The 26,630-nt window shown below is 45.1% G+C and overlaps 1 protein-coding gene across 4 annotated transcripts in view; it reads left to right on the top strand.

The window, feature by feature from the left end:
• AACS (acetoacetyl-CoA synthetase) overlaps nucleotides 1–26,630 on the top strand; it is an 83,097-nt gene that overhangs the window by 6,618 nt on the left and 49,849 nt on the right. The window contains exons 1-4 of one of the 4 annotated variants that reach the window (XM_061602856.1): nucleotides 4,715–4,993; nucleotides 13,005–13,108; nucleotides 16,234–16,354; nucleotides 24,007–24,120. In XM_061602856.1, the coding sequence (XP_061458840.1) occupies nucleotides 4,876–4,993; nucleotides 13,005–13,108; nucleotides 16,234–16,354; nucleotides 24,007–24,120 (457 nt within the window). In that variant the 5' untranslated portion in view covers nucleotides 4,715–4,875. Of the gene's footprint in view, nucleotides 1–4,714; nucleotides 4,994–5,061; nucleotides 5,165–13,004; nucleotides 13,109–16,233; nucleotides 16,355–24,006; nucleotides 24,121–26,630 lie in introns of those variants that run through there. The other 3 variants (XM_061602857.1, XM_061602858.1, XM_061602859.1) reach the window with 3 other exon arrangements.

Consider the following 26,630-nt stretch of genomic DNA (forward strand, 5'->3'; position numbering starts at 1 on the left):
AGTGAGTATAAGACTGCAACACATTTATGTTTTCAAAATGTGTATATGGTTAGTTCTCCCCAAAGATGTAATAGGGGTTTTATTATTTCCTCTTCAGATATTCCTGTGAAGAAGGGCTTTACAGTAGGGCCTCGCTCTATGGCGCTTTGCTTTACAGCACCTCGCTAATGCTGCGGTCTCAATTAGATGCAATTAGACTAAAGCCCCACTCATACGGCGCTTGTTCTGCTTTTATGGGGTTTTTGGGGCATCGCGTACCATTCTATTCAATGAGTTCCGCTTTTCAGCGGTTTTCGCTTTTCAGCGGGGGTCCGGAACGTAACCTGCCGTATGAGTGGGGCCCTACTGTATAGCCTAAAATGTGTTGTTGTCTTCAATGTTTTATTGGTTCAATAAATCTTCTGTGCACCTTTAATAATTGCTTTTACATATGAAAGTGGATTTTTGTTGTTATAATTGTGTTTATATATGAAACAGTGTAATTGTTTTTATTGCTGATATTTTTCTTGTGAAATCACTTTGTGCAGTGATTTATAAATAGAATTAAATAAATACTTAGAGACATGGATGCAGAGTGGTTCTTCAGCAGTCAAAATGTGGAAAGTCTATCTTGGAAGGCAGGAAGTTTGAAGCATATTTGTTTAGGGCTGGGAGACCCAGGTTCGAATCCCTACTCAGCCCATCACCTTCAGACAGTCACTGGGAAGAGAATCACATATACTGCCTTGAGCTCCCTGGAAGAAAGATGAGATATAAAAATGAAATAGGATTCAAGTTCATCTTTAATAAAATAATGCCTTGTAGAAGTAATTGGGAGTAGGGTTAAATCTTGTAGAACAGCAGTTACCATCCTTCCTGCCATGTACCCTTTAAATTGCTGAGGGTCTTGGTGGACCCCTTAATGTTTTTTCTGCCTGTTGTAGCAATCAGTAATGTACTGTGCTAGATGATTTTTAATTGTATTTTATTGCTTCTTTCAGTTCTTGTATCTCATTGCATTACAATTTGAATTCCATAGAATTCTATAGAATTCAAATTGTAAGCATTCTTCACAAATATGCCGTGGGCCACCTGAATGAAGCTTGTAGACTTTCAGTGGTCTAGGGACCACTGTTTGGGAACCTCTGCAGTAGGAGACACAGTGTGGCAAGAGACCAGCAGTTAATATTTGCTTGGTCCCTTCAGTTCTGGCATTCAAGAGAGCCTTAAAAACATATTGTTGACTACTGTCATTTCTCTCATGTGACTATTTATCTGTATCCGCTCAATGTTTCATATTTTGCCTGATATTCTATTGTTCTTACTTATCTCCGCATGATGCTATTGTGAGGGCTTGGCCCTGAAAAGCAAGTAATAAATAACTGGAATGCATGAAAACTGAGGCTGCAGTCTTATACTCACTTTCCTATTTAACTCAATGAGACATACTTCTGTGTAGGCACATATAGGATTGGATAATAAAATACCAAGACGCTTAATTATTTAAGACAGGGATGGGGACCTCTGGCTCTCCAGTTGTTGAAATACAGCTCCCATCATTTGTGACCATTGTCCATGCAGGCTGGGGCTGATGCAAGTTAAGAGTCCAATAACATCTGGAGGGGCAGAGGTTCCTTATCTCTGATCTAAGACATATTTTAATCCTTCCCTGTGGCTAAGGTGCTCAAGGCAGCATACATTGTTCTCCCCCCATCCCATCTTGTTCTTGCTAATAACCTTGTGAGTTAGGTTGGGATGAAAGATAATGACTGTCCCAAGACCATCAAGTGAGTTTTATGGCTGAGTCAGGATTTGAACCCATGTTTCTTTAGTCTTAGCCTAAACCTCTAATCACTATACAACCTTTGCCAGACACAACCTGGGTCATTTTAAGAATATCTCTCAGTAAACCAGATTCAGCTGTTGTTTATTTTCATTAGCTGTTGGCCTATTTTGAAAGATGGGCTACTTTTGGTCCGGAAAAAACCCATTGATTTTTCTGTTGCTATATTTGGCTTCAGCTGGTTGTACTTGCAGTCAGTAGCTGGCTGCTGACAAACCGACTGCTAATAGCCTGTTAGCCTAAGATGCTCCTTTTACATCCATCCATCTGCATGGCTGTGTTGAAATAAAAGTCTGTTGCTCCCCACCCGTCTTCAGTGGGTTGGGTTGTTTTGCAATCGGCAGCTGATTGCAAACACCTTACTAGGTGCTCAGATATGCCATTTCACATCCTCCTGTGTGGAAACCAAAATAAATATCTGTGCCTGCCATCCTCCGCATGACCACCAAGTTTGCCTGTCTGATTGGTCACACCTCCTTTCTGCTCTCCACGTCATTGGTCTTCCCAGAGTGAGTTTCTTCTACATCTCAGGCAATTGGCCAGGTCTTGTGTCAGCTCCTCCATTGCTCAGTAGATATTGCATGCTCCAGGCGCTGGGCTGATGTGGAACCAGTCAAGTGTCAGCCAATAGCTGCTTAATCTGATTGTGGTGTGCTAGAACAGGGGATTAATCCGCCCTTCTTACCAAATGAATGAACTGTTAAGAGTCTAAGAGCTGAGCTAAAAGAATCACAACCAGCAGCGGTTCAAGAATACAGGCTGCTTAATAACCAAATGAATGAAACGTAATAACAAAAATTAACCAGATTATCACTTTTTTGTAGTATTGGTTCACTAATTAAGGAAGAAAAGACCTGATATTTCAAAGAACAGGTAAAGATATTGGCCTGCTTCTCAGATGGGCTTGTTACTTTGCCAAACATTTACTGGGCCAACCAGAATATATCCTCTAGCCAGATGTCAGAATTGGGGTGGGGTAAAAATCTGAGTCCATCTTGTGGTCCCTGTGCATGTGTTTACTGTCATTCTACACACATGTATGCTAAGTTGGGAACGGTTCTTCACTGCAGTTTCACTCCATATTCCTGGCAAGTAATTGACTAAAATTCCATTTATAGTTTAGGTGCTAGTAACACATAAAATTGCTTCCTAGAGAGGATGGGTTTTCAGACCATTATTCTATGGTAGATGAGTGCCCTGGGAAGTAGTGGGAATTGGTAATGGTATGGGCCACAAGTTGTCAAATCATCCTGGAAAATGCATTCCCTGCCTTTAAATTCATCCCACTCCAACCACTTAAACGTGTGTGAGAAGACACATATTTGTGGTGTAGGAATGACACTCTCTGCACATACTTAGGGGCTAGGTCACCAGGTCTCAGTTTTAACCTGAAATTCCAGGGTTTTAGTATCTTTCTCAGAGTTTTCAGGAGAAGGAATTAAATCTTAGGGGAAGGAGCCAGAAACCAGGCATAAGCTGTTTTTTCACAGGGCCCATTCCCCACTTTTCTCTCCCCATTCTCAAGTCTTTCAGTTTGCCACAATTTCACTCCTCGCCCCCAAGCTGAGTGACTGAGTGGTGGGCACCAATAAAGGCCCAATCAATTTTGAAAATGCAAGGAAGAGAGATCAGCAAAAAGGAGAGGCTTGAGATACATTAAAATAACCTGGCACCTCCTCCAGTAGATGCCACCCCTGAGCTCCTAAACTCAGCTTCCAGTGATCAAGGGACAAGGGCTTCAGGAGATGTGGCAGCTACAGAGGCACACTCTTTCTTAATATTGCTTCACCTTTACATTGGCATCAATCCAGCATGAGGGCACATCTGCAGGTCAGACTTAAAACTGATTTAATAGTTATTCCTTCTTCCCAGGACACTGCAGGAACTGCAAGGGAAAAGGGATGGCTAGAAATCTCTAAAGCAACACTTACAAGTTCATTTCCAGAGAGGTAATAGCGTTAGTCTGTTGTAGCAAAAACAGCAGCATTTGTTGTTTTTCCTTGGGAGTAGTTATTCCTATGTCACTCCTGATTAACTTCCTCAATAAATGGATACTTTCTGAGTTTTTGGAAAGGGGGTATAGGAATTGGGATGGCAATTTGCCTTAGGTGGTGTTTTAATGAACCTCAGAAGAGCCCTGCTGGATCGGTCCAAACATTAATCTAGTCCAGGATCTTGTTTTCCACAGGATTTTCTGTATTTGTATTCCATCTTTCAAGGGGTTCCCAAGTGGTCTCTCATCCAGATACTGCCCTGACCCAGACCTGTTTTGCTTCACGGTATGGCAGCTACCTGCATCAATGCCCTTTCAGCATCCTAGCCACGCCAAGAAACCCTGATTAATTAAACTAGTCAGAAGCCAATATAAATATGCAGTGTAGAAGAGCTGGCCTAAATAATAACTCACTTACCTTTTTTTATATTACTCCCAACTCAGTTTGTATGTCTTATGAATGTATTTGTGTGTGTGTATGATATTTATATTTACTGCCATCTTGGCTATAGTACCCTTTGAATAACAGTTGAGTAGCTGAATAAGGCAGAAGCCAAAATGTTTTGCATTTCTCTCTATTTCCCTCTCTGTACTATGTATCTGTCTATAGAGAGATGAGCATATATACACACATACACACACGTGTATATATATGTGTGTGTGTGTAAACACGTATCTGTATGCACACGCATCTATATAGATGCACATATGTGTATGTTTATCACAATACAAATTTTGTCATATAGTCACACAGATCCAGTTTTATGTGTATAGTGTACACAAACCTTTTAACCAGTTATTGCTACTCCCAAATTCTCTACCCCGCCCTTATTTACATACAAAAAATATAGGCTTAGCTCGGTGTACTCTTTCCTCTTCCTCCTCCTCTTCTTCTTCTGTCCGTCGTGGCGGAAGCTTACATGGGGAGTGGACGGTAAAGTGTCCTTGAAAAGCCGCTTCCAGGAGGCGGAGCCCCGCAGTCATTCTCGAGGCGACGGAGCTGCAGAATATCAAGCCGGTTCGTTGTAGCAGCTGTTGCCTAGGTGTGCCCAACCTCGCCATGTCTGGGGAGCTGGAGATCATGGAATCGCAGGTGATGTGGGAGCCGGACTCTAAACGGAACACCAACATGGATCAGTTCCGGGCAGCGGTAGCTGCTGCTTATGGGATTCGCCTGGGTGAGTCTTTGCTGGGGAAGGGAAATAATAATGATGATGGTGATTATGAGGTGCTCGAAGGAGGAGCCTTTACGATTCGATCCTAGTCATCTAAATCATGTCTCCGTGCACTTCCCTTTCTATGCATGTGTTTGTCTGAGCAGTGCCCCTATAGGGTTTTACATCATGCAGGTTTGGAGAGCACAGCGTACTGTTACAGAGCCTAGGAGGATGTAATGTTTGAATCGTTGGGATTGTGGCCAGAGGGATATAAGGAAACCCTTAGCAGATTAATTGCCATAAAGGGGGAGGAGGTCGAGTCTTCTTCTTCACGTATTGGGGAAATTCGTTGGGGGTGGGGTTAGGTCTATCAATGGCCAGTTAGCCACTGTGGCTAAATGGAGCCTCTGTATTCAGAAGTAGTCTACCTCTGAATGGGAGAAGCTGGTGGTGCACAATGGGAAAGGACTGTTGCCTTGATGCTTCATTTATGGGTTGTCTTGAGGCTGTTGGTTGGCTGCTGTCAGGAACAGAGGCCTGTCTAGGGTAGGTGTGGGTAACCTTTGGTCCTCCAGATGTTGCTGAACTACATACAATTCCTGTCATCCCTGGTTGTTGGCCATACTGGCTGGGGCTGGCAGGCCGAAGGCTCCCCACACCTGGACTAGGGCCTAGATTCAAGGTGGACATTTGGGATTGGTCTGTTATGGGTGTTTATGTTATATTACTGGGTTTGACCCATTGTTCCCCCTTTAAGCATACTAATTCAGCATTACCTTTCCTAGCTCCGCCCATGCCCCTTTAAAGAAATGGGTTGTGAAGTGTAAAATAATAAAAATAGGGATTATAATAGCACATCCAAGCATCTTTCACTTTCTGCTGAGCTTGCATTTTAGTTTAAGGAGCAGGGTGCCTTGTGTAGGCCTGAGGTCTAACAATGGATTCTGAGAACACTTGTCGTTTTTGAAAAATAATAACCGAAAGCGTGCAACTTACAGTGGTACTCCATATCATAGTTCACAGTTATGCCTATACTCTGCACCTGTCTGTAATCGCTAGCTTTACTATTGGGCATGTTATTTGGATTTGAATGGGAAGCTGCATGCTCAGATATTTAGTGTATAGGGTGTATTGTCTAAGATAGTCCGTCGTGTCAGATGACTTAGGCCTCAAATACTGTACTTGAAACGCTGACTCTTTTACTACAGAGCCTCCTGAGTGTTAAGATCAACAGAGGTGGGTCCTCTTGATAGTTCCACTACTCTGAAAAGTTCAGGGAGCAGCAGCCTGGGAGAGGGCTCTTTCTGTGACAGCCCCTAAGTTATGGAATTCCCTCCCCACAGAAGTGCAACTGACATGTATTATGCAGTTTCCATGGCATGCTGAAGAGTCACCTGGCCTTTGCCACACGTATTTTAGGATCCACCCTATTCTTCTGATTGCATTAGTTTTTAATTGATTTTAATATTGTATTTTAAATTGCGGTAACATTCACTGGGACCTTGTGAAGGGTGGGTAAGAAAACAAATAATGTTCAACGAATGTACTAAATTTTAGTGTGATTTTGTTTTACTTAAAAGGGGTATACCTCACATTTCTCCTCCACAAAAGTAGTTGCTCAAAGCAGTTTACAAGGAAAGAGTAAATGTAACTACAATCTCATACTCCCCCCCCCGCCAAACAGTGCCCCACAAGCCAGCATTATGCTCCCTAAGCTTTTCTAAAGCCTTCACTGCAGCTGGCTTTATGCCCCACTGCATGAGGTCACAGTTCCTTAGCTCACGCCTCCCCAGATCTTTTAGATCTTCCCTTTTCCTCATCATTGAATCCAAGGTAACGTACATGTGGTTCCCAGTGGGTCACCCACCCATGCACTGACCAGAACCAAACTTATTTATTTATTTATAAACATTCTTATATACCACCCTCTCGCAAAACATCAGGATGGAGTATGGCAACACAAAAGAATAAAAAAAAAATACATAACAATCATTAAAATGATTGGGTACTCAAAGAAACATTTTAAACATGTTGCATAGGCCTGTCAGCACAAAAAAGTCTTCAGGAGACACCTGAAATTCAAAAGTGAGGGTGCCTGCAGAGTGTTCCCTGGGACTGGCGACACTAAATGCCCAATTTCTGGTTGAGACCAGTTGGCCTCTGTAATACAGTAGTGCTTCTCTGAACTATCTCAGTGATTGAGCTGGGACAGAAGGGCTCAGGTGGTCCTTAAGGTATGCTGGACCCTGGTTGTTCAGGACACACTGAAATCTTGTCTGGTAGCATATGGGTAGCCAGTGCAGATGTTGTAGCGGAGGTGTCGCATGCTGTGGCCAGCTACCCCCATCAGCAGTCTAGCCACTGCATTTTGCCCCAGCTGGAGTTTCTTGACTAGGCCCAAGGGCAGCCTCACATAGAGCTCAATTTAGTGATCCATTCTTGAGGTCGCCAATGCATGGCTTCAGCAAGGTGGTCATGTGCGTTCATTCAGACCATTGTGCCAATATACATTGGTGTACACTGCCTTGATATTTTATGAGTGGACACATCAGTATTTTAATAATTAAATACCCTGTTCTGTGAAGATCTTTTGTAAGCTGCTTCAAGAGCTTCATGGGGTTATGAAGTGGGATATAAACTTTAAAAAAGGTAAAGGTGTCCCCGCACTTATAGTGCGAGTCGTTTCCGACTCTTAGGGTGACGTCTTGCGACGTTTACTAGGCAGACCGTATATATGGGGTAGGATTGCTAGTTCCGTCCCCGGCCTTTCTTTACCCCCAGCGTATGCCGGGTACTCGTTTTACCGACCACGGGTGGATGGAAGGCTGACTGGACCTCGACCCCTTTTACCGGAGATTTGACTTCCTCCTTCTGTTGGAATCGAACTCCCGGCGTGAGCAGAGCTTCGGCTGCGTTACCGCCGCTTACCACTCTGCGCCAACTTTATAGATGAATAAACTTAACAGGCATCCTCTTGACAACCCTGTAGACCAACATTGCTGTTGCCCTGATGTAGATGGGGTGAGGGGGAGAGCCTGTAGCTTGCTTAAGGCAGCCTTGTACATCACAACTTGCCTGCTCCCCACAGGTGGCCCTCCTATAATCCCTGGAGATAAGTGAGCAAATTGCTGGAGGGAAGTGGTGGATTGCTCCATCCCTCCTCTGCCAGCCTTCTCGGTTTCCATGCTAGGTGCGGATGAAGCAAAGTATCTTTCTCCCCCCACACACACCCAGTGTGGCATTGCAGTAGGCTGGTGGAGGGGGAGTGGAACAGTCTTCCAGCAGTCTGCTTGGCAAAAGGTAACCTTTTTTTTTTACTAGCCTGCAAACAGTAGTATACTTCCTTGCTGACTGTGGAGATACAGGCATCCCTTGCTCTGCAATCCAACATGGAAACACAGGCTAGTAGCCTCTTGGCAATGTTATTTACAAAACTAAATTAAGGGCATCGGTGGCATTTTCTTCTAACAGAACTAAGATATAACACAGGCGCTTCCTGGTTCAAGCTCTTAAGGAACAGAGGAAACTGCCTTATTCCAGGGCAGAATATTTGTTAACCCAACCCCATATTGTTTGCACTGACTGGCAGTCTTCTCCGTCACTTGCTACATGAGCCTTTTTTTTAACAAAATGGGAGGTGCCGGGAATTGAACCTGGGACCTTCTGCATGCAAAACATGTGCTTGACCACTGAACAGTGCCCCCATTTACCACATTACTACCAACACTCTACAGGTGTGCAACAGCCAGGTTCACTGTATTGCAAATGTCAAGAGAGTGAAGAATGGATTTGGTTACAGGTGGTGGAGAGAAGTGGGCGCATCCAATGCTTAACCCAGGTGTTGCCAACCACACACTTTATGGGGCCCATGAGCACATCTGCAGACCAGAGAGACTATCATGGATACCACAGCCCATTGCATTGACTATGCTAGCATTCAAACTGCATTTCAGCAGGGGGGAGGGGGATTCTGTGAGCGCCAAGGAAGGCATCTGAAGGTGTGCCCATGGGCAGTGCATTGGCATATTCTACCTTAACAGGTGTGCTTGCAAGGGATGTGGAATTACAGAAGCCGAGGGAGCATGGAGGCAAGAAATGGGATGTAGTATGTGTGTATAAACACATAATTAAAGTATGCAATAAAATAGTTCCATCAGAGCATTAAAATAAACAAATGCTATTAAAATGTGCAAAAAAAAAGCCAGTTAAAACAGCACAACATTGGAAACAGCAATTAAAACAGGAGGTCAGGGTAATGCTTGTCTAAACAGGTGTGTCTTCAAGAGATGTCAGAAACTCAGTGGTACCCAAAATCTGCCATCTGAGGTGGCTGCCTCACCTTGCTTCATGGTAGATGGCAATAAGGTCTGAGGTGAGGACTGTTGTCTCCCTCTGCCTTCTCAGTTTATGCACTTCTCCTAAATTCTGGTCCTGCACAAGGTGCTAAAACTGTAGCAACTTTTCCATACTACGTGTGGCCCATCCCAGTGGCCTGTGGCTGCCGAGACCATTCTGAGCTCCACTTCTCTAAATAAACGGTGTCACTTTCCACTATTCAGAGCAGCTTTCCCCTCCATTTCACAGAAGAAATTAGCATTTTCTGTTTGCGTTCCTAATTTAGCAGGTTAAATGTCCACAGATGTTGGGAGGCTTGCTTTGCGGTAGACTTGAGGGATATTGTCCAGATCATCAGAGCCCAAGATTAATTGCTCCCCACCCTTTTCTTTAGCTGTTTGCTCCCGGGGAAAAAGGGTTATTTGCTTGACTGCCACCTTTTTGAGTGCTTGACCAGGAGGACATGTGGTTCTGCTTGACTCCCATAAGTATCCTGATGACAGAAGGGATATTAACCATTTCTCAGCAAACAAATACGGTAGCTAATGACTTCTTATGTTTTTTTTAAAAATAAAATAACAGGTGGCTTTCCCAACAGACCTAAGCTTTGTTTTGTTGGTTGGGTTCAGCTTGTAGCTGCTGTCAGTAGTGCAATAAAGGGTGTGGACTTGAGGTTAATAAATCTAATAAAGCAGTTTGATTTGGCCAAGAATGGCTAAGTATGCATACAGCCAAAAGAGATGGAATTATGAGGTGGTGGAGTCCTGTGGTAGGACCATGGACTGTGCCACGTTGGGCTGGAAATGGCAGTTTCACAGTTCAGCTCTGTGTAGGGTTGGAAAAGACTCCATTCTAAAACTCCAGAGAGTCACTGTGAGTCAGTGTAGACAGAATTTCTTATCTAGATGGATAAGTGTTTTGATCCTGTGTAAGGCAATTTCTTGCAACTCCCTGCAAGAAACTTGGTACCTCAGACTGTGGTTTGGGTTAGGAACTCTCTGTGGCTGCTAGACAAGATGGCTGTGTTCTACCTCCGCTATCAGAGCCAGGCCTCCGACTGCCAGTTGTTGGGAATCACAAGTGGGGTGAGTGCTGTTACGCTCACTTCCTGCTTGTGGACTTCCCATAGGCACTTGGCTGGCTGCTGTGAGAGCAGGATCCTGGACTAGATTGGCCTTTGGTCTGATCCAGCAGGGCTCTTCTTATGTTCTTAGATGTTCTTTGTTCTTACAGGGAGGCTTTTATGTGCCTAAGCAAAAATGACATGCCCGCCTGTGGACTGCCTTCAAGTCGTTTCCGACTTATGGCGACCCTATGAATGGGGTTTTCATGGTAAGCAGTATTCAGAGGGGGTTTATGATTGCCTCCCTCTGAGGCTGAGAGGTAGTGACTGGCCCAAGGTCACCCAGTGAGCTTCATGGCTGTGTGGGGATTCGAACCCTGGTCTCCCAGATCGTAGTCCAACACCTTAACCATGACACCACACTGGCTCTCAAAAATGGCATAGAACAGGCCAAAGATATCTGTGTATCCACTTATCATAGAATCATAGAATAGTAGAGTTGAAAGGGGCCTATAAGGCCATCAAGTCCAACCCCCTGCTCAATGCAGGAATCCAAATCAAAGCAATCTCGACAGACGGCTGTCCAGCTGCCTCTTGAATGTCTCCAGTGTCGGAGAGCCCACTACCTTTCTAGGTAATTGGTTCCATTGTTGTATGGCTCTAACAGGAAGTTTTTCCTGATGTTCAGTCAAAATCTGGCTTCCTGCAACTAGAGCCCATTATTCCATGTCTTGCACTCTGGGACGATCGAGAAGAGATCCCGGCCCTCCTCTGTGTGACAACCTTTCATGTACTTGAAGAGTGCTATCATATCTCCCTTCAGTCTTCTCTTTTCCAGGCTAAACATGCCCAGTTCTTTCAGTCTCTCCTCATTGGGCTTGGTTTCCAGTCCCCTGATCATCCTTGTTGCCCTCCTGTGACCCTGTTCCAGTTTGTTTGCATCCTTCTTGAAGTGTGGAGAACAGAACTGGACGCAGTACTCAAGATGAGGCCTAACCAGTGCTGAATAGAGGGGAACTAATACTTCATTCAGCCTCCATTTAATTTTCCTGAAGTTCCTCAGTAGTAGTGCCTAATTTGCTTTAACTGATACTGTGAGTGTGTGAAATCAGGCCTGGGGAACCTCAGGCCTGGGGACCAAATGTGGGCCTTCAGGCCTCTCGGTTTGGCCCTTGGAACTTCCCCCAAGCCACACCCCTCACTGACCCTGCTTCGGACCCTGAAGGCTTTTGCCTAGCTAGAATGTTTCCTGAACTCTGATAATGCCTCTTGCTTGTCTGGATGAAGGCCAGAGATGGGGTGTGAATGTGTGTAGAAGCTAGCCTACTGTATAGAGGTAATATTTACATTCAGTGCTCCACCCACTTTTGCTCCACCCACAGTGGCATGTGGAAGTTTACCCAGAAGGGAATGCAGCCCTTGAGCTGAAAAAGGTTACCCATCCTTGTATTAAGTGTTCAGACTCCCCCCTCCATATGTTTATTAAATGCATGAAGGGCACAGAAACCCACCTGCTGACTGTACCCCAAAACATCAAGGTGCTACATGTTGGGTGTGCGTCTGGAAGAAGCGTGATGGGGCTTATTTAGAGATGGCAGGTGCATAAGTTGCCTCCATATGAAAGGGACCCTTGAATGGCTAGGGTGCCTGTTTGCATGAAGATGTGCAAGCATGCATCTTTATGCAATTAGGACCCCACCTGTGGCTGGCAGGTGTGTCGGTGCTGGCCGCTTGCAGGCATGGTCCAACTTTCCCCCTCACGCATTGTGCAAAACATGTAAGGGGTTATTTGAACAAGCTGTGCTGTAGATAAAGCACAGCCAATGCTTGTGGTGTAAGTAGCGTTGAAGCATTTTTGCAGTGATGGGTTGAGCTGCCCCAATGCAAGTGTGCCTTTAGCTGAGCTGCACTAATCCAAGAGAAGTGCGGACCAGGCCAAAGGGCCTAGGAGAAGAGGGAGTGGAAGAAAGACAGGCTTAGGAAATTGGAGGCCAGAGAAGGCAGTAGTGCAGTGAAAATGAGAGGTGGAATTTGGGAAAGAGGATTGTTGGAATGAAGGCTGGAAGAGAGCTGCATATGGACGGTAGCTACAGAAGGGTTTCCACTGGGAGCGGGGAACCTTTGATCCTTCAGATGCTGTTGAACTACAACTTGCATCATCCTAATGGAAGTTGCAGTTCAACAACATTTGGAGAGCCACAGGTTCCTCATCCTTGGTTTACATCAAGTGTAGGTAACCTTTGGCCCTCCAGATGTGGTTGAACTACAATTCCTATCAGCCCCAGCCAGCATGGCCAATGGCCAGGGATGATGGGAGTTGTCTTTCAGCAGCAACTGGAGGGCCAAAGATTCCCCACACCTGGTTTACATCACGGCAATAAGAAGCAAGCTTAATATTTATATCCTGCTTGCCTGTAGGATAACCAAAGAGGTTTCTAATAAAATAGAACATGAAAATACATAGTGTGTAGGTATATGTCCTAGCACAATAACAGAGAAAAAAATGGCTCAATCACAATAAAATGGCAAAATGTGAAACAACCTTTAGCTGCCAAATCTTAGGCTGTGAGACTTTAGTACATTGTGTTGCTATAGACCATTACTGAAGTATGGAAGTTTATATTTAATTTACAGCCAACTACAGCGAATTGTACCATTGGTCGGTGGATCATTATCCAGATTTCTGGGCAGAATTTTGGAAGTTTAGTAGAATTGTCTTCTCCCGCCTTTATGACGAGGTAAGCCATTAGAGATCCAATTCTCCTGCTTTATGTATTTATGCATTTATTTATATTTAGAAAGATTTATGAAACACTTAATCAAAGAGTTCTCTATGTGTTGTACATAGTAAAATTGTAGATAAAGCACAGCTAAAATCTACAAAACTACAAAAAACACATATACATGCAATTATTAATAAAACACAGATTTAATTTCATATATTTTATTTCAAAACCTTTGCCTTCTGTAAACAGACGTGTTGTAAAGTGAGTGTACAGTGTAACTATGTATCCCAGTGAGGCTGGAGAATTGTGAAACTGTTGATCGCAAATGAGAGGGGACTGTTCACACGTGCAAGTATAGTCCCTGGTTATTAAGCACTTGAACGCTCTCAGCTGAATGTGTGAACTGCCTCCACTGAAAGTGTGTTGTCTCAGTGTTAGATTTGCACTCTTCCTTTTTTTACGTAATTCCTTGAGGTTTTGTTTCTCAAGGCACAAACACGCATGTGTGAACAGGGACTTGAGGATAGAACTGGCACATATATGTTTTCTGTGGTTTGTTACCTGGGTTTGGGAGTGGACATCTGTGATTTTTGTTTTTAAATTGAAAGGTTTGGAAAAAGCTTTCTTTACATTGGTCAGAGCATATGGAGGCTGAAGAGACAGAAAGCAACAGCTATGACAGGACAGTGGGGCTATGCAGGAGCTATAGATCAGTGGTTAAAAAACATTTTTTTGTGTGCAGTAGGATTTATTTATTTAAACTATTTCTTGGCTGCCTTTCAGGGCAAGAACCCTCTTGAGGTGCCTTGCATAAAAATATAAAGTTCAATAAACTGCCATAGCTTTAAAATATTAGTTTAAAAATATCTCAGACCATCGAAACATTTTAATTAAACCATGTAGGAACACAGATGGACAAATGGCCTGACATGCGCTCTCTCTCTCTCTCTCTCTCTCTCTCTCTCTCTCTCTCTCCCCCCCCCTCTCATATTCGTGAATCTTCTCCCCCACACCAATGTAAAATGCAAGGATATTGGGAAGAGATGATTTCTGGCTGTGTTTATGCTATTGTTCGGGCTGGGGCCAGGGATGGGGATTGGGAGAGACCTTTTATCACTTGCTGGGTTTGTGCAGGAGAAAACAGCTGACAAGAAGCCCTTTTACTGGAGGGCCCATTGGGTTCAGGATGAGCTCTTGGGCTGCCAGCATCTATCCCTCCAGACGTTGCTGAACTACAACTCCCATCATCCCTGGTTATTGGTCATGCTTACTCGGGTTATATCTCTGCAACGTCTGGAGGGCCAGAGGTTCCCTATCCCTGGCCTATCCCTTCTGTTCAGTCCTACCATTAGTCCTCCTATAATTGAAGTAAAGTTAAGAGCAAAGAGGACCAATCATAACGGCTGCTTACTTTGGCATTCATCCTTGGTAGGGCAGGCAGCCATCTCCACTGAGTGGGCCCAAATGGCTGAATGTACCATAGAAAAGGGGCAAGCTTGGGATGAGGATTTCTGAAGGAAAGAGGCAATTCTAGAATCAGAGAGTTGGAAGGGGCCTATAAGGCCATCTAGTTGAATCCTCTGGTCAGTGCAGGAATCCTGACAGGTGACTGTCCAGCTGCCTCTTGAATACCTCCAATATTGGAGAGCCCACTGCCTCCCTAGATAATTGGTTCCATTGCCATACTGCTCTAACAGTTAGGAGGTTTTTCCTGATGTTCAGTTGAAATCTGGCTTTCTCTAACTTGAGCCCATTATTCCATGTCCTGCACTCTGGGAAGATCTAGAAGAGATCCTGGCTCTCCTTGTGGGACAACCTTTCAAGTACTTGAAGAGTGCTATCACATCACCCCTCAGTCTTTTCTTCTCAAGGCTAAACATACCCAGTTCTCCTCATAGGGCGTTGTTTCCAGTCCCCTGATCATCCTTGTTGCCCTCCTCTGAACCTGTTCCAGTTTGTCTGGATCCTTCTGGAAGTGCGGAGACCAGAATTGGACACACTACTCAAGATGAGGCCTAACCATACTTCAGTTAATGCAGCCTAAAATAGCATTTGCCCTTTTTTGCAGCCACATTGTACTATTGGCTCATATTCAGCTCGTGGTCAACAACAATCCCAAGATCCTTCTTGTATGTCGTACTGCTAACCAAGTATCCCCCATCTTATAACTGTGTGTTTGGTTTCTTTTTCCTAGGTGGAGACCTTTGCCCTTATCTCTGTTAAATTTCATTCTGTTGTTTTCAGCCCAATGCTCCAGCCTATAAAGATCCCTTGAATTTTGTTTCTGTCTTCCAGGACATTAGCTATCCCCCCAAATTTTGTATCATCTGCAAATTTGATAAGCATTCCATGCACCTCCTCATCCAAGTCATTAATGAAAATGTTGAAGAGCACTGGGCTCAGGACCAAGCCCTGCGGTACCTAGATACTTCCCCCAGTTTGAGCAGGAACCACTGATAAGCACTCTGAGTACAATTCTGTAGGCAATTGTGGATCTACCTGATAGTTGTTCCATCCAGCCCACATTTAGCTAGTTTGCTAATCAGACTATCATGGGGCACTTTGTCAGAAGCTTTGCTGTAGATGAGGTATATTGTGTCCACAGCAGTCCCACAGTCTACCAGGGAGGTTACCCGATCAAAAAGCAAGATAAGATTAGTCTGGCAGGACTTGTTCTTTATAAATCCATGTTGGCTTTTAGTAATCACTGCATTGTTTTCAAGGTGCTTGCAGACTGACCGCTTTATAATCTGCTCCAGAATTTTTCCAGGGATTGATGTCAGGCTGACTGGTCTGTAGTTCCCAGGTTATCTAGGCCAGCCTGCTGCCAAGCTGGTGCTCTCCAGATGCCGTTGGGCTGCAATTCCCATCATCCCTGACCCATTGGCCTTGCTGGTTGGGGCTGATAGGGGTTGGGAATCCAACCACATCTGGAGGGCTTCAGGTTAGGGAAGGCTGATTTAGACAGTAGCAGAGAAAACACCTGCATGCATGTGGGCTTTGATGTGCAAACTGTGTTATGTGGGATCCTGATAAAGGGGAAATAAGGCAGCCTGGATTTTGGGGCATGTGGCCTCCCTCCCACTCTAATAGCATGATGTGATTGTGAAGCTTTTATTTCCTGTATTCTTCCTTAGGTGATTGACCCTTCTAAGGGCATTTCGGACGTTCCAGAGTGGTTTAAAGGCAGCCGGTTAAACTATGCAGAAAACCTCCTGAAGCACAAAGAAAATGACAAAATTGCCCTCTACGCGGCACGTAAGTAGCACTTGTGAATCTTGTTGCTGTGATACTTGTGATTCTTTTCTCTCGTTTTTTGCCCATAACTTCTTACTATATTTATGAAATGAAAGAATGGTAAATAATGATAACAAAGAACCAAAGAAGTGTTACTTGCAACAGTCAACCTTGTGTCTGTACCTTTTTTCTTTCTTGACAAAACATTTCTTGCTGCAATATTTTTCCTTTTGACCAGAAGGTTAGTACAGTACTGAGCCACCAAACTGGTGTATGAGAGTATCCGAGTGAAGCGCAGAGGGTGGCAACACAATAAGGGGCCTCTTCAGTGATGGCCCCTCACTTGTGGAATGCTTTCCTCAGAGAGGCACGCCTGGTGCCATTGTTATCTATGGCCACATTCACACCAGGCATGTATTCCTGTTGAGCCCCAGCTCCCCCAGGTAGACCAGGGAGAGGTGTCGGAGGAGGAGGAGGAGGAGGAGGAGGAGGAGGCTTTCGAGGGCATTGAAGGAGGGGGAGATGCCGACAGCCTGCACTTTCCCACGGACAACCCTCCTGTTGACGTGGATCCCGCTACAAGCGCTCCAACAGAGCCATTGGGAAGCGACCTCTCTCGCGCGCCAACTCCACCCCCCCCCCCAGGATTCCCTGCCTGGCACTTCAAATGCTTCCCAGCCAACCTGCTCCCCACCCCCTGAGGTCGAGTTGGCACCTAGCGAGCCTGTGCTCTCAGATGTACAGCTGGAGGACCATCCCTCCTCGCGAGACGGCGCGAGAAGCGGGACAGTCAGAAGGTGGTACTTCAGAGGAGTCAGATTACGAGCGAAGACCTTTCCTATTTACGGCGGCACCCCTCTGATTGGGGTGCTGAGTCAACTTACTCCACACGCTGCACCGCATGTCTAGGTAGCTCAGGTAGAGACATCAGTGAGTTAGCATAGACAGTTCTATGAAGCGCACTGCTTTTGATGTAACCGTTACTCTAATAAAGCAAGAATTAATTCCAGCATCACCTTGTCTCGTGACTCAAGCTCTGGGCAGGACAATTCCACTTCAAACAATTGTGGCTGCCACCAAAGACAGCATAGTTTGTGAAGGGTGCTGAGAATTGGTTGGGAGATCCCTATTCCCCTCACAGACCTACAATTGCCAGAGTTCTAAGGGAAGAGGGACTGACTGTTAAACCACTCTGAAAATCGTGTCTCTCTGAGGGGAATAGGCATCTCCTAACAACTCTCAGCACCCTTCACAAACAATCCTTCCCAGGATTCTTTGGGGAAAACCATGACTGTTTAAAGTTATCCTGGACTTAAACATTTGCATCTTTAATGTTATAAGACTTCTGCTGGATCATATTCAAGGCCCATCTAGAGTAGCAGAAGCCCACAAGTGAGGCATGAAGGCAACTGTCTACCCCTTATTGATTGTCCCCAGGTACACTGTTCCTGAAAATGGAAGTTCAGTTTAGTTACCATGCCTCTTAGCCATTGATACAGCTTATCTCAGTGAATTTGATGGGACACTTTCATTTTTAGTGGGTGAGGGCTCTTCACTGTCCATCTGTGTCATTTTATTCCAGAGAAATCTGCTCTTGTTCATAGTACTGGAAAAGAGTTCTGCTAATGTACTATTGCCAAAATTATGGGTATATGGGACATAGATTTTCTCTCTCTTCCCCCCAAATTCATATTGGAGATACTTATTCTTCTCCTAACAGAGACACACATACCTTTGTGTCATGAAGTTCCAGAGTGATAGGGTGAAGCTGCCTCCTTACAAGTGTGGGGTGGCCCAGATAATATTGCTTCTTAGCACCCTACCCTAACTTCTGCCAGGTTTGTCAGTGACAAGACCATGTTTTTAGGGCAGGAGTGGGGAACCTTTTTCATCCCAAGAGCCACATTTCCCCTTGGGCAATCTTCTTAGGATTGCATGCCAGTGGGGCATGGGGCCAGAGGCAAAAGTGGGTGGAGAAACAGGTACAGTTCTTACCATTGTATGTACAGGAGGCTACATTCCACCAGCGGCTTCTATGCTATCTCTCCATCCAGGCAAGCAAAAGGTATCATCACAGTTCAAAAACATGCAAAAGCACGAAGCGTGGAACTGGGCTAGTGAGAGGTGTGGTCTGGACAGAGTCGCAAGGGAAAAGAAATACTGATAATACTATTCGGAGTACACTGAACAGGAACAGTGTATAACTTGTTCAGAAGGAAACAGAAGGGTTCAGGCCTAATTCAAAGCAGGAAGATATTCAGTAACTAAACATACAGGGGAAAACTCCCTCAGAACTATGAGTTACCTCAGTAAGGATCACACCATTCTGACTGGTTGCTAGGTAACACCTCCACCCCACTGCCTTGGTTGGCTGATTAACTTTCAAAAGTATTAACCCTTACGTTACTAACTGAATGATCTCTGCAGTTGTACTTCCTACATGAAGATTGGTAGGTGGTTGGGTGCTGGGTCACAATCTTTGTGGCAATTTTTTTTAAAAGGTGGCTCAATTCAGCTGCTTGGAATAGCAGGGTAGAGGGGGAAAACAAATAAAAGGGGGTCATCAGCAGTGGGCCTGCAAGAGATTGGTGACCCTAGCTGCTTCCCAAAGATGCCTGGGGCTGATTCCCAGTCTGTAGGGGCAGGAAATGAACAGTGCACTCCACTGTATGAGAGTGGTAGGTGCATCCATTGTGATGTTTGATTTTAAGTGCATAAGTTTTGCTCTTCTCACTAGCGTGCCTGAGCACTTTGTTGGAATTACACTACCAAAATAGCTACTTGAGCTGGTACACATTTATAACTTTTGTCTCTGGAAGACTGTGTGTCTGTCTGTCTCTCTCTCTCTCTCTCTCTCTGTTTTTTTTTACCATCTATGAAATGGGCCACAAGTCAATCTAGCCAGGTTGCAAAACCCCTGTTTATTAATCACCCTGACAGGTTTCCTGTTGGGTAGACTTGCTCCAGACTTTCCCTTGCAGTCGAATACTTCCACTGTATGCCTCTTCTAGTGCTATTATAGGGATTGTGTTCTGCCTTGCAGGCTTTGTTAAGAGATTGCTATCAATTCCCACACTAGTTTGTACATCTCCCATTCCGTGCTTTGCCAAACCTGCTTTCCCCCCCACCTCAGGACTTTTTCTTCAGCCCGTTGAAGGTGTATCTTGAGCAACCAATATGCTTGCAGAGCTCCAGGTTTCGGCTGCCTCTTGAAGCACTGCCTCCTTTTTCTTTATTGAAACTTAACCTTCCCCAACCTAATGCCCTTCAGATTGGTGAACTCCAACTCTCATCAGCCCCAGCCAGCATTGCCAATACTCAGGGATGATGGAAGTTGTAGTTCAGCAACATCTGGAGAGCACCAGGTTGGGGAAGGCTACTGTAACCCCTCACAGATGTCTACAGGATTTGTTGATGAGTTTTCATCTAAAAACAGGCTTGCAAATATTCTCATGAAGGCTGTCCAGGCATGCCAGTTTTAAATTATTAAAGTATTGTGGCTCAGTTGTAGCGTCGGCTTTGCATGTGGAAGGTACCTGGTTTAATCCATAGCATACAGAAGTAGGGCTGGGAATGTCCCCTTCTGAAACCCTGGACAGCTGCTGCCAGTCAGAGTAGATTGAGCCAGACGGACCAATGGTGTGGCCTGGTATTAGGTATTCTTTGATGCAGGTTCTCTATCAGGATGGGCATCTAACAGAGATACTGCAGTAGTGGACTTTCTTCAGAGGGTTGGTCTAGATGACCTTTGATGTTTCTACCAACTCAAAGATCCTATCTGGCATGGACCATTGGTGGCAGCCAATTCACTTTAATACCTGGAAGTGCCCACAAATCGGCAGCTGGACTATACGCCCCAGCTGATATGTGGAGACATGCAGACTTGTGGGATCTAGGTTACGCCGACACCATACGTTTAAAGTGCATGGCTTCCCCCAAAGAATCCTGGGCATTGTAGCTTACCCTTCGCAGAGCTACAATTCCCAGCATGCTTATCACACTACACTTCACAGGATTCTCTTGGGGAAGCAGTATATATTAAGTGTGCAGTGTGGATGTGACCTTAGCATATAGAATTCTTGTGGGGTGTGGGGTCAGGGAAAGCAGGAAACCTTGCTAATGCAGGTTGCATCATCAAAAAGTAACAGGATTTCTCCACAGGCTCTCTCGGATGCCAAATATCAGTGTGTAAGATGCAGGGATGCAAGCTTTCTTGTTTCCCTGCCGCCTCTTCCTCCTCCTCCTGGTTCTTTATTCTGCTTAAAGAGATTTAAGGACTAAGTCAGTGTGGGGTTTTTAATAGCTCCCAGTTCATTGTTGAAGCATGGATTAAAGCAGACTGGCACTTAGAAGGACCAGAAGGAGCAGTTCTAACCAAGTGTTTTGAGAGCTTTAATGGAAAGTTGGGAGACTTTGGGCCTCATCTGCACTACGCATTTAAAGCAATATCATACCACTGAACAGTCATGGTTCCCCCAAGGAATCCTAGGAAGTGTAGTTGTTAAGGGTGCTGACAGTTGTTAGGAGATCCCTATTCCTCTCACAGTTGTCAGAGTGGTTGAACAGTCAATCCCTCTTTCCAGGAACTTTGGGAATTGTAGTTGTGAGGGGAATTGGGGGAAGGGTCTCCTAACAACTCTTAGCACCCTTAACAAACAATAGTTCCCAGGACTCTTGGGGGAAGCCATGACTGTTTAAATTGGTGCCACACTGCTGTACATGTATGGTATAGATGTGGTCTCTCTGTCTCTCGTTTCTGCCACATCGCACACTTTGATCAGCCCCTGGAGCTCGTCAATAGCTTAGAACCGGAAGCATCTTAAAAACCAAGTGGTTATGTCAGGATAACCTACTGATGTTTTGCTACACTGGAACTCCTGTTTGCCTGCCCTAGTTGGTCAACCAAATCCCAGAGGGTGTTGGGTAATGGAACAAGCAGTGGCCTGTCATACAGAACCACAGACACACCTACAGCTAAAGCACTACCCTTAACAAACTCGAGGTCCCAGGATTCTTTGGGGGAAGCCATGACTGTTTAAAGTGGTATGATATTGCTAAAACTAAAACTCCTACTGAGAGCCAGTGTGGTATAGTGGTTAAGGTGTTGGACTACAATCTGGGAGACCTGGGTTCGAATCCCCACACAGCCATGAAGCTCCCTGGGTGACCTTGGGCCAGTCACTGCCTCTCAGCCTCAGAGGAAGGCAATGGTAAACCCCCTCTGAATACCTCTTACCATGAAAACCCTATTCATAGGATCGCCATAAGTCGGGAGCGACTTGAAGGCAGTCCATTTCCATTTTCCCCCAAAACTCCTGCCAGCCCCAGCAAGCATGGCCAGTGGTCAGGAATGACGGGAGTTGTAATTCAGCAATAGGGTCCCAATCCCTGGGGTGGGGAGGTCTCTGCTCCTGTTCCATGTAACAACAGCATAGACTATCCTTTCCCAGCTTGGTGTCTGCTAGAAGATGGTGGACTACATCTCCCCTCATTCCTGACCATAGGCCGTATGTGCTGGAGCTGATGGGAGCTGGAGTTCAACAACGCCTGGAGGGTCACCGCTTCCCCACTCCTGCCTTCCTGCATGCCAGGTTAGGGGAGGTTGGTGTAATGATTGCCAAGCACAGAGCTCTCTCTAATTCCAGGTCGGAGAGTGGTGGATCCTGGATTTGTGTTCCAAGTTGCTGAAGTTTGCATACATGTATCAGTAAAGGTGCAGTGCAGACTATTAAGTAATTGCTCTTGTCTTCTGGGTAGAAATAATAAACCCAAAGGCAGCAGCCTCCCACATTTGCTTGGGCATATCTGCATTACGTCTATTAGATGTGTCTCTCTCCAGCAGCATACAGTTCTCCCCACCCCACCCGGTTAGGCTGAAAGGTAGCGATGGCCTATTCTCTCCCAGCGTGGGTCTTCCTGGTTCTAGACCAGCACTGTAACCAAGACATCTGGATCGCCACTGTGAGAACAGGATGCTGGACTAGATGGGCCATTGGCTTGATCGAGCAGGCTCTTCTTATTTATTATTTATTTATTTATTTTATTAGATTTATATACTGCCCGACTAGCATTAGCTCTCTGGGCGGTGAACAACAGAATATAAAAATACAAAACATCTCAGATCTCATAATAAATACAGCATAAACATATATAAAACAAGAAATCAAAAACAATTACAACAAAATTTAAAACTAAAATGAGTTACATATTAAAATGCCATAGCAAAGAGGCAAGTCTTAACCTGGCCCCAAAAGGAGAGCAATGTCGGCGCCATACGCACCTCTTCGGGGAGACTGTTCCACAGTTCGGGGGCCACCACTGAGAAGGCCCTAGATCTTGTCACCGTCCTCCGAGCCTCTCTATGAGACGGAACTCGGAGGAGGGCCTTCGATGTGGAGCGTAGTGTACGAGCAGGTTCATATCGGGAGAGGCGTTCCGATAGGTATTGTGGTCCCGTGCCGTATAGGGCTTTATAGGTCAAAACCAACACTTTGAATCTAGCCCGGAAGCATATTGGCAGCCAGTGCAAGCGAGCCAGAACAGGTGTTATGTGTTCCGACTGCCTGGTCCCCGTTATTAATCTGGCCGTTAATCTGGCCGTTATTAATTATGTTCTTATGCTGTCACCTTAAGCTATCCATCGGACCCATATGAACATAAAAAGTACCCTGCTGGATCAGGCCAATGGCCCATCTAGTCCAGCATCGTGTTCTCACATTGGCCAACCAGATGCCTATGGAGCCTGCCTAAGCTTTCTGAAAGCTTGCAGTAGCCCTCCTCTTGTCTGTCCGAGTTCACCTTCCACTTCCTCGCATCCATGTGCTGAAGAGTAGGGATGGGAGAGAAATTTGATTGTTCGCATGTAAAGGTAAGCGGCGGTAACGCAGCCGAAGCTCTGCTCACGGCCGGAGTTCGATTCCAACGGAAGGAGGAAGTCGAATCTCCGGTAAAAGGGGTCAAGGTCCACTCAGCCTTCCATCCATCCGTGGTCGGTAAAATGAGTACCCGGCATATGCTGGGGGTAAAGAAAGGCCGGGGAAGGAACTGGCAATCCCACCCCATATATATGGCCTGCCTAGTAAACGTCGCAAGACGTCACCCTAAGAGTCAGAAACGACTCGCACTATAAGTGCGGGGACTCCTTTACCTTTTATCAAATTCTCACTTTGCAAAACAATGCATTCACCAAAACACAACCATCCTTTGAAATTTGCACTTCTCTGAATTTAGCAATATAGTTCTTCTGCCAAGCAATGTGTACAAAAAAGCATATACTGGGGTGAAGTGTGCATATAGAAATGCATATACTCGTGAAAATAGCATCCAAAAATGTATTAAATTAGGGGGAAATGCTTGCAAAATGTATATATTGGTCAAAACTGCATACTACAATTCTGAATATATTCTTTTTAAAAAACAGCAAATTGCTGCAGAAATGTGGAGAAGTGAATTTAAGATTGGAAAAATAAGAAATGGAGAGAACTGAAATCGACAGATCCTTCAATCCCTACCAGGGGGAGAACTACATTGAATTCAGTAGGGATTAATTCTGACTAGACATGGTTAGAATTGCACTGAACTGAAAATTGACAGACCTGTCCATCCCTGCTAATGGGACTTGTCTCCTTCAAATCTTTTCCCCCTCCCCTCCTCTCCCCTCTTCCCCCTTACAGAGGAAGGCAAGGAAGAGATTGTAAAGGTGACTTTTGAAGATCTGAAGCAGCGGGTTGCCCTCTATGCAGCAGCCATGAGGAAGATGGGAGTGCAAATGGGAGACAGAGTTGTTGGTGAGTCAGTCTTCCTTTTCAAATGCTGACCCTTTGGGATGGTAAGCTACTTGAGATGGTAAGCCTAGGCACACGTACCCCGCTCCCATCTAATGCAAACATTTGGATGAAGGAGCCTTTCTGCTTTGTGTTTATCTTGGGATAAAGTGAAATCTTGAAGCCGTGGCTCTCAGAAGGCTCCCAGACTTCTAGCTCTCGGGGGAAAAAGAGTGAAACCCTATAGAGCAGGGGTGGGCAACTTGTGCCTCTCCAGATGCTGTTGGGTTCCAACTCCAGCCACTGGCCAGGGCTGATTGGAGTTGTAGTCCAGCAATATGTGGGGGCACAGGTTCCACATCCCTGCCCTAGAGGAAGAAGAGTGACAAAAGCTGTCCCTTTGCTACCAGGTCTCTTCTGCATCAAAATCTGAGTCCTCTAGTAAGATTGTGGATCGTACAAATCCCTGTTTACTTCAGAAATTAACACGAAACAGGGCTATTGGCTGAATGAAGAATATCATTAAACATTCTTCTGAACTTAAATTGCACTTTACCCAAATCTCAGTATTGGTGGTCTTTTTACACCTCTCCCCCGGCAGTACAATAACTTACTGTTACATTTATTTGTTATCCTATATAGCAGAGATGGGAGTCCAATAACATCTGGGGCTTCCAACTCCCATCAGCCCCAGCCAGCATGGCCAATGGATCAGGAATGATGGGAGTTGTAGTCCAGCAACATCTGGAGGGCTAAAGGTTCTCTGTCTCTGCTGTATATACGTTAACAGCAAACTCATTCTCTGGGTGCTAAACCTTATGAAGCCAGAACAACACCATCAACATGCAATAGGGAGGGTTGGGAAAACCCCAAAGTTTGCAGAAGTTGATAAAAAAAATCTTTAGGCCGAACTCTAAAAACAGCCCATTGATTAAATGGGCATTGAATGCTGGTTGTTTAGGAGACAGAATGGAAAACCAGAAGATGGGAGGGAGAATGGAATGGAGTATTCTGGAAAAAAGTGTGGCTGAGTTGCTGGCCAGAACCCTGAACAGGAGCACTCTACACTGCAAATGTTTTGTTTTGGGTCCCGCTTGATAATAAAATTACTGAATGTGCCTCTGAGTGGAGTATACCAGAGACGGCTAGTGCTATAGGAAAAGGTAGTAAAGTCCGCAGTGAAATTTTAAACAAAAAATTAAAAATTGGGTACTGTTCAAAGCTAGTTTTTTCCCTTTGCGTTGGTGGAAGAAAACCCATGGAGACAAATGGCTAGGCAGGGCTTGGGGAACCTGTGGCTCTTCAGCTGTTGTACTATAATTCCAGTCTTGCTGTGTTCACACCCAGACAGAGCTCAAAGTCTTGCAGCAGCTTTTGCCTACCTGCTTCCTTCCAGAAGTTGTTGAACTACAACTCCCATCAGTCCCTGTCAGCTTATGGGAGTTGTAGTCCAATAGTATCTAGAAGGCACCAGGTTGACAAAGGCAGCTCTACACAATGGAGGGCTCAGTGGCAGAGCATGTGCGTCTAATGCAGAAGGTGCCAGATCCAATCCGCGGCATCTCCAGGTGATGAGGAAGACTCACTTCTGCTCTGCTGGAGACCCCGGAGAGTTGGCTTGGGCTGATGGGAGTTGTAGTCCAACAACACCTAGAGGGCCCCAGGTTGGTGGAAGCTGTGTTACAGTCTCTGTCCCTTGCTCCACTTGGTGTGCTGGCACGCCTGTTGCTAAAACCTTCAGTGGTTAAATGCCCAATACTGTGTGATGCAATGAGCCCCAGCACTGTTAAAGCATTTATGCTCTTATCTGCCTCCTTCGCAGCACTTGAACAATGAGGGTGGCCTGAAACGAAGCTTAGCAGCGCAGTGTCCTGATTGTGTAGAAAAGGTTTTGCAACTTGCTGGTTCCCATAATCCACCTCTTTTTAACTTTTTTATTGCAAATAAAATGGAAAGAAAATTGACACCAGCTCGCATTAACAATAAGAATAACCCATTTATAATTACAAATCAATAATTAAAACATATAAGCAGACCACATGTCCAAATAGATATTCAAGTGAGATTGATGATTATAAGATCCGAAAGGCAATATGTTCTTCAGACTGTTGAGTAATAGATGGTGGGTGTTTACCCTTCCAATCTTGAAGGGGAAGTCTTTCTGCAGGCACAAGGGCACACAGGAGACACTTCTCTTGACCTATGATCCAGCTCTAAACTTGATCCTTGTGGTGGGTTGCTGAATGACTTGGGCCCAGCACCCTCCGCCTCCAGGGTTCAGTTTGGCTCAAGTTTGTTAATAGTTCACAGACCTTCAAATTCACATCCAGAGTGGGATTACATTATTGTGCATAGTGGGGTTGCCCTAAAGCTGGAATGCCAAGGAGGGGACCTTCAGTGGTCTCGTCAATTATATTAACACAGAGAAAAATGCCCTTCACTCAGTTACATAACATAAATGCAAGTACATTGCCTTAAAAGGCAGCTTGCAAATTTACCAGTATGGTAGTTGAGATAGCGTGAGAGGCATCTGC

This window comes from Rhineura floridana, chromosome 19 (assembly GCF_030035675.1).
Source record: "Rhineura floridana isolate rRhiFlo1 chromosome 19, rRhiFlo1.hap2, whole genome shotgun sequence".
NCBI classification, from domain to species: Eukaryota; Metazoa; Chordata; class Lepidosauria; order Squamata; family Rhineuridae; genus Rhineura; species Rhineura floridana.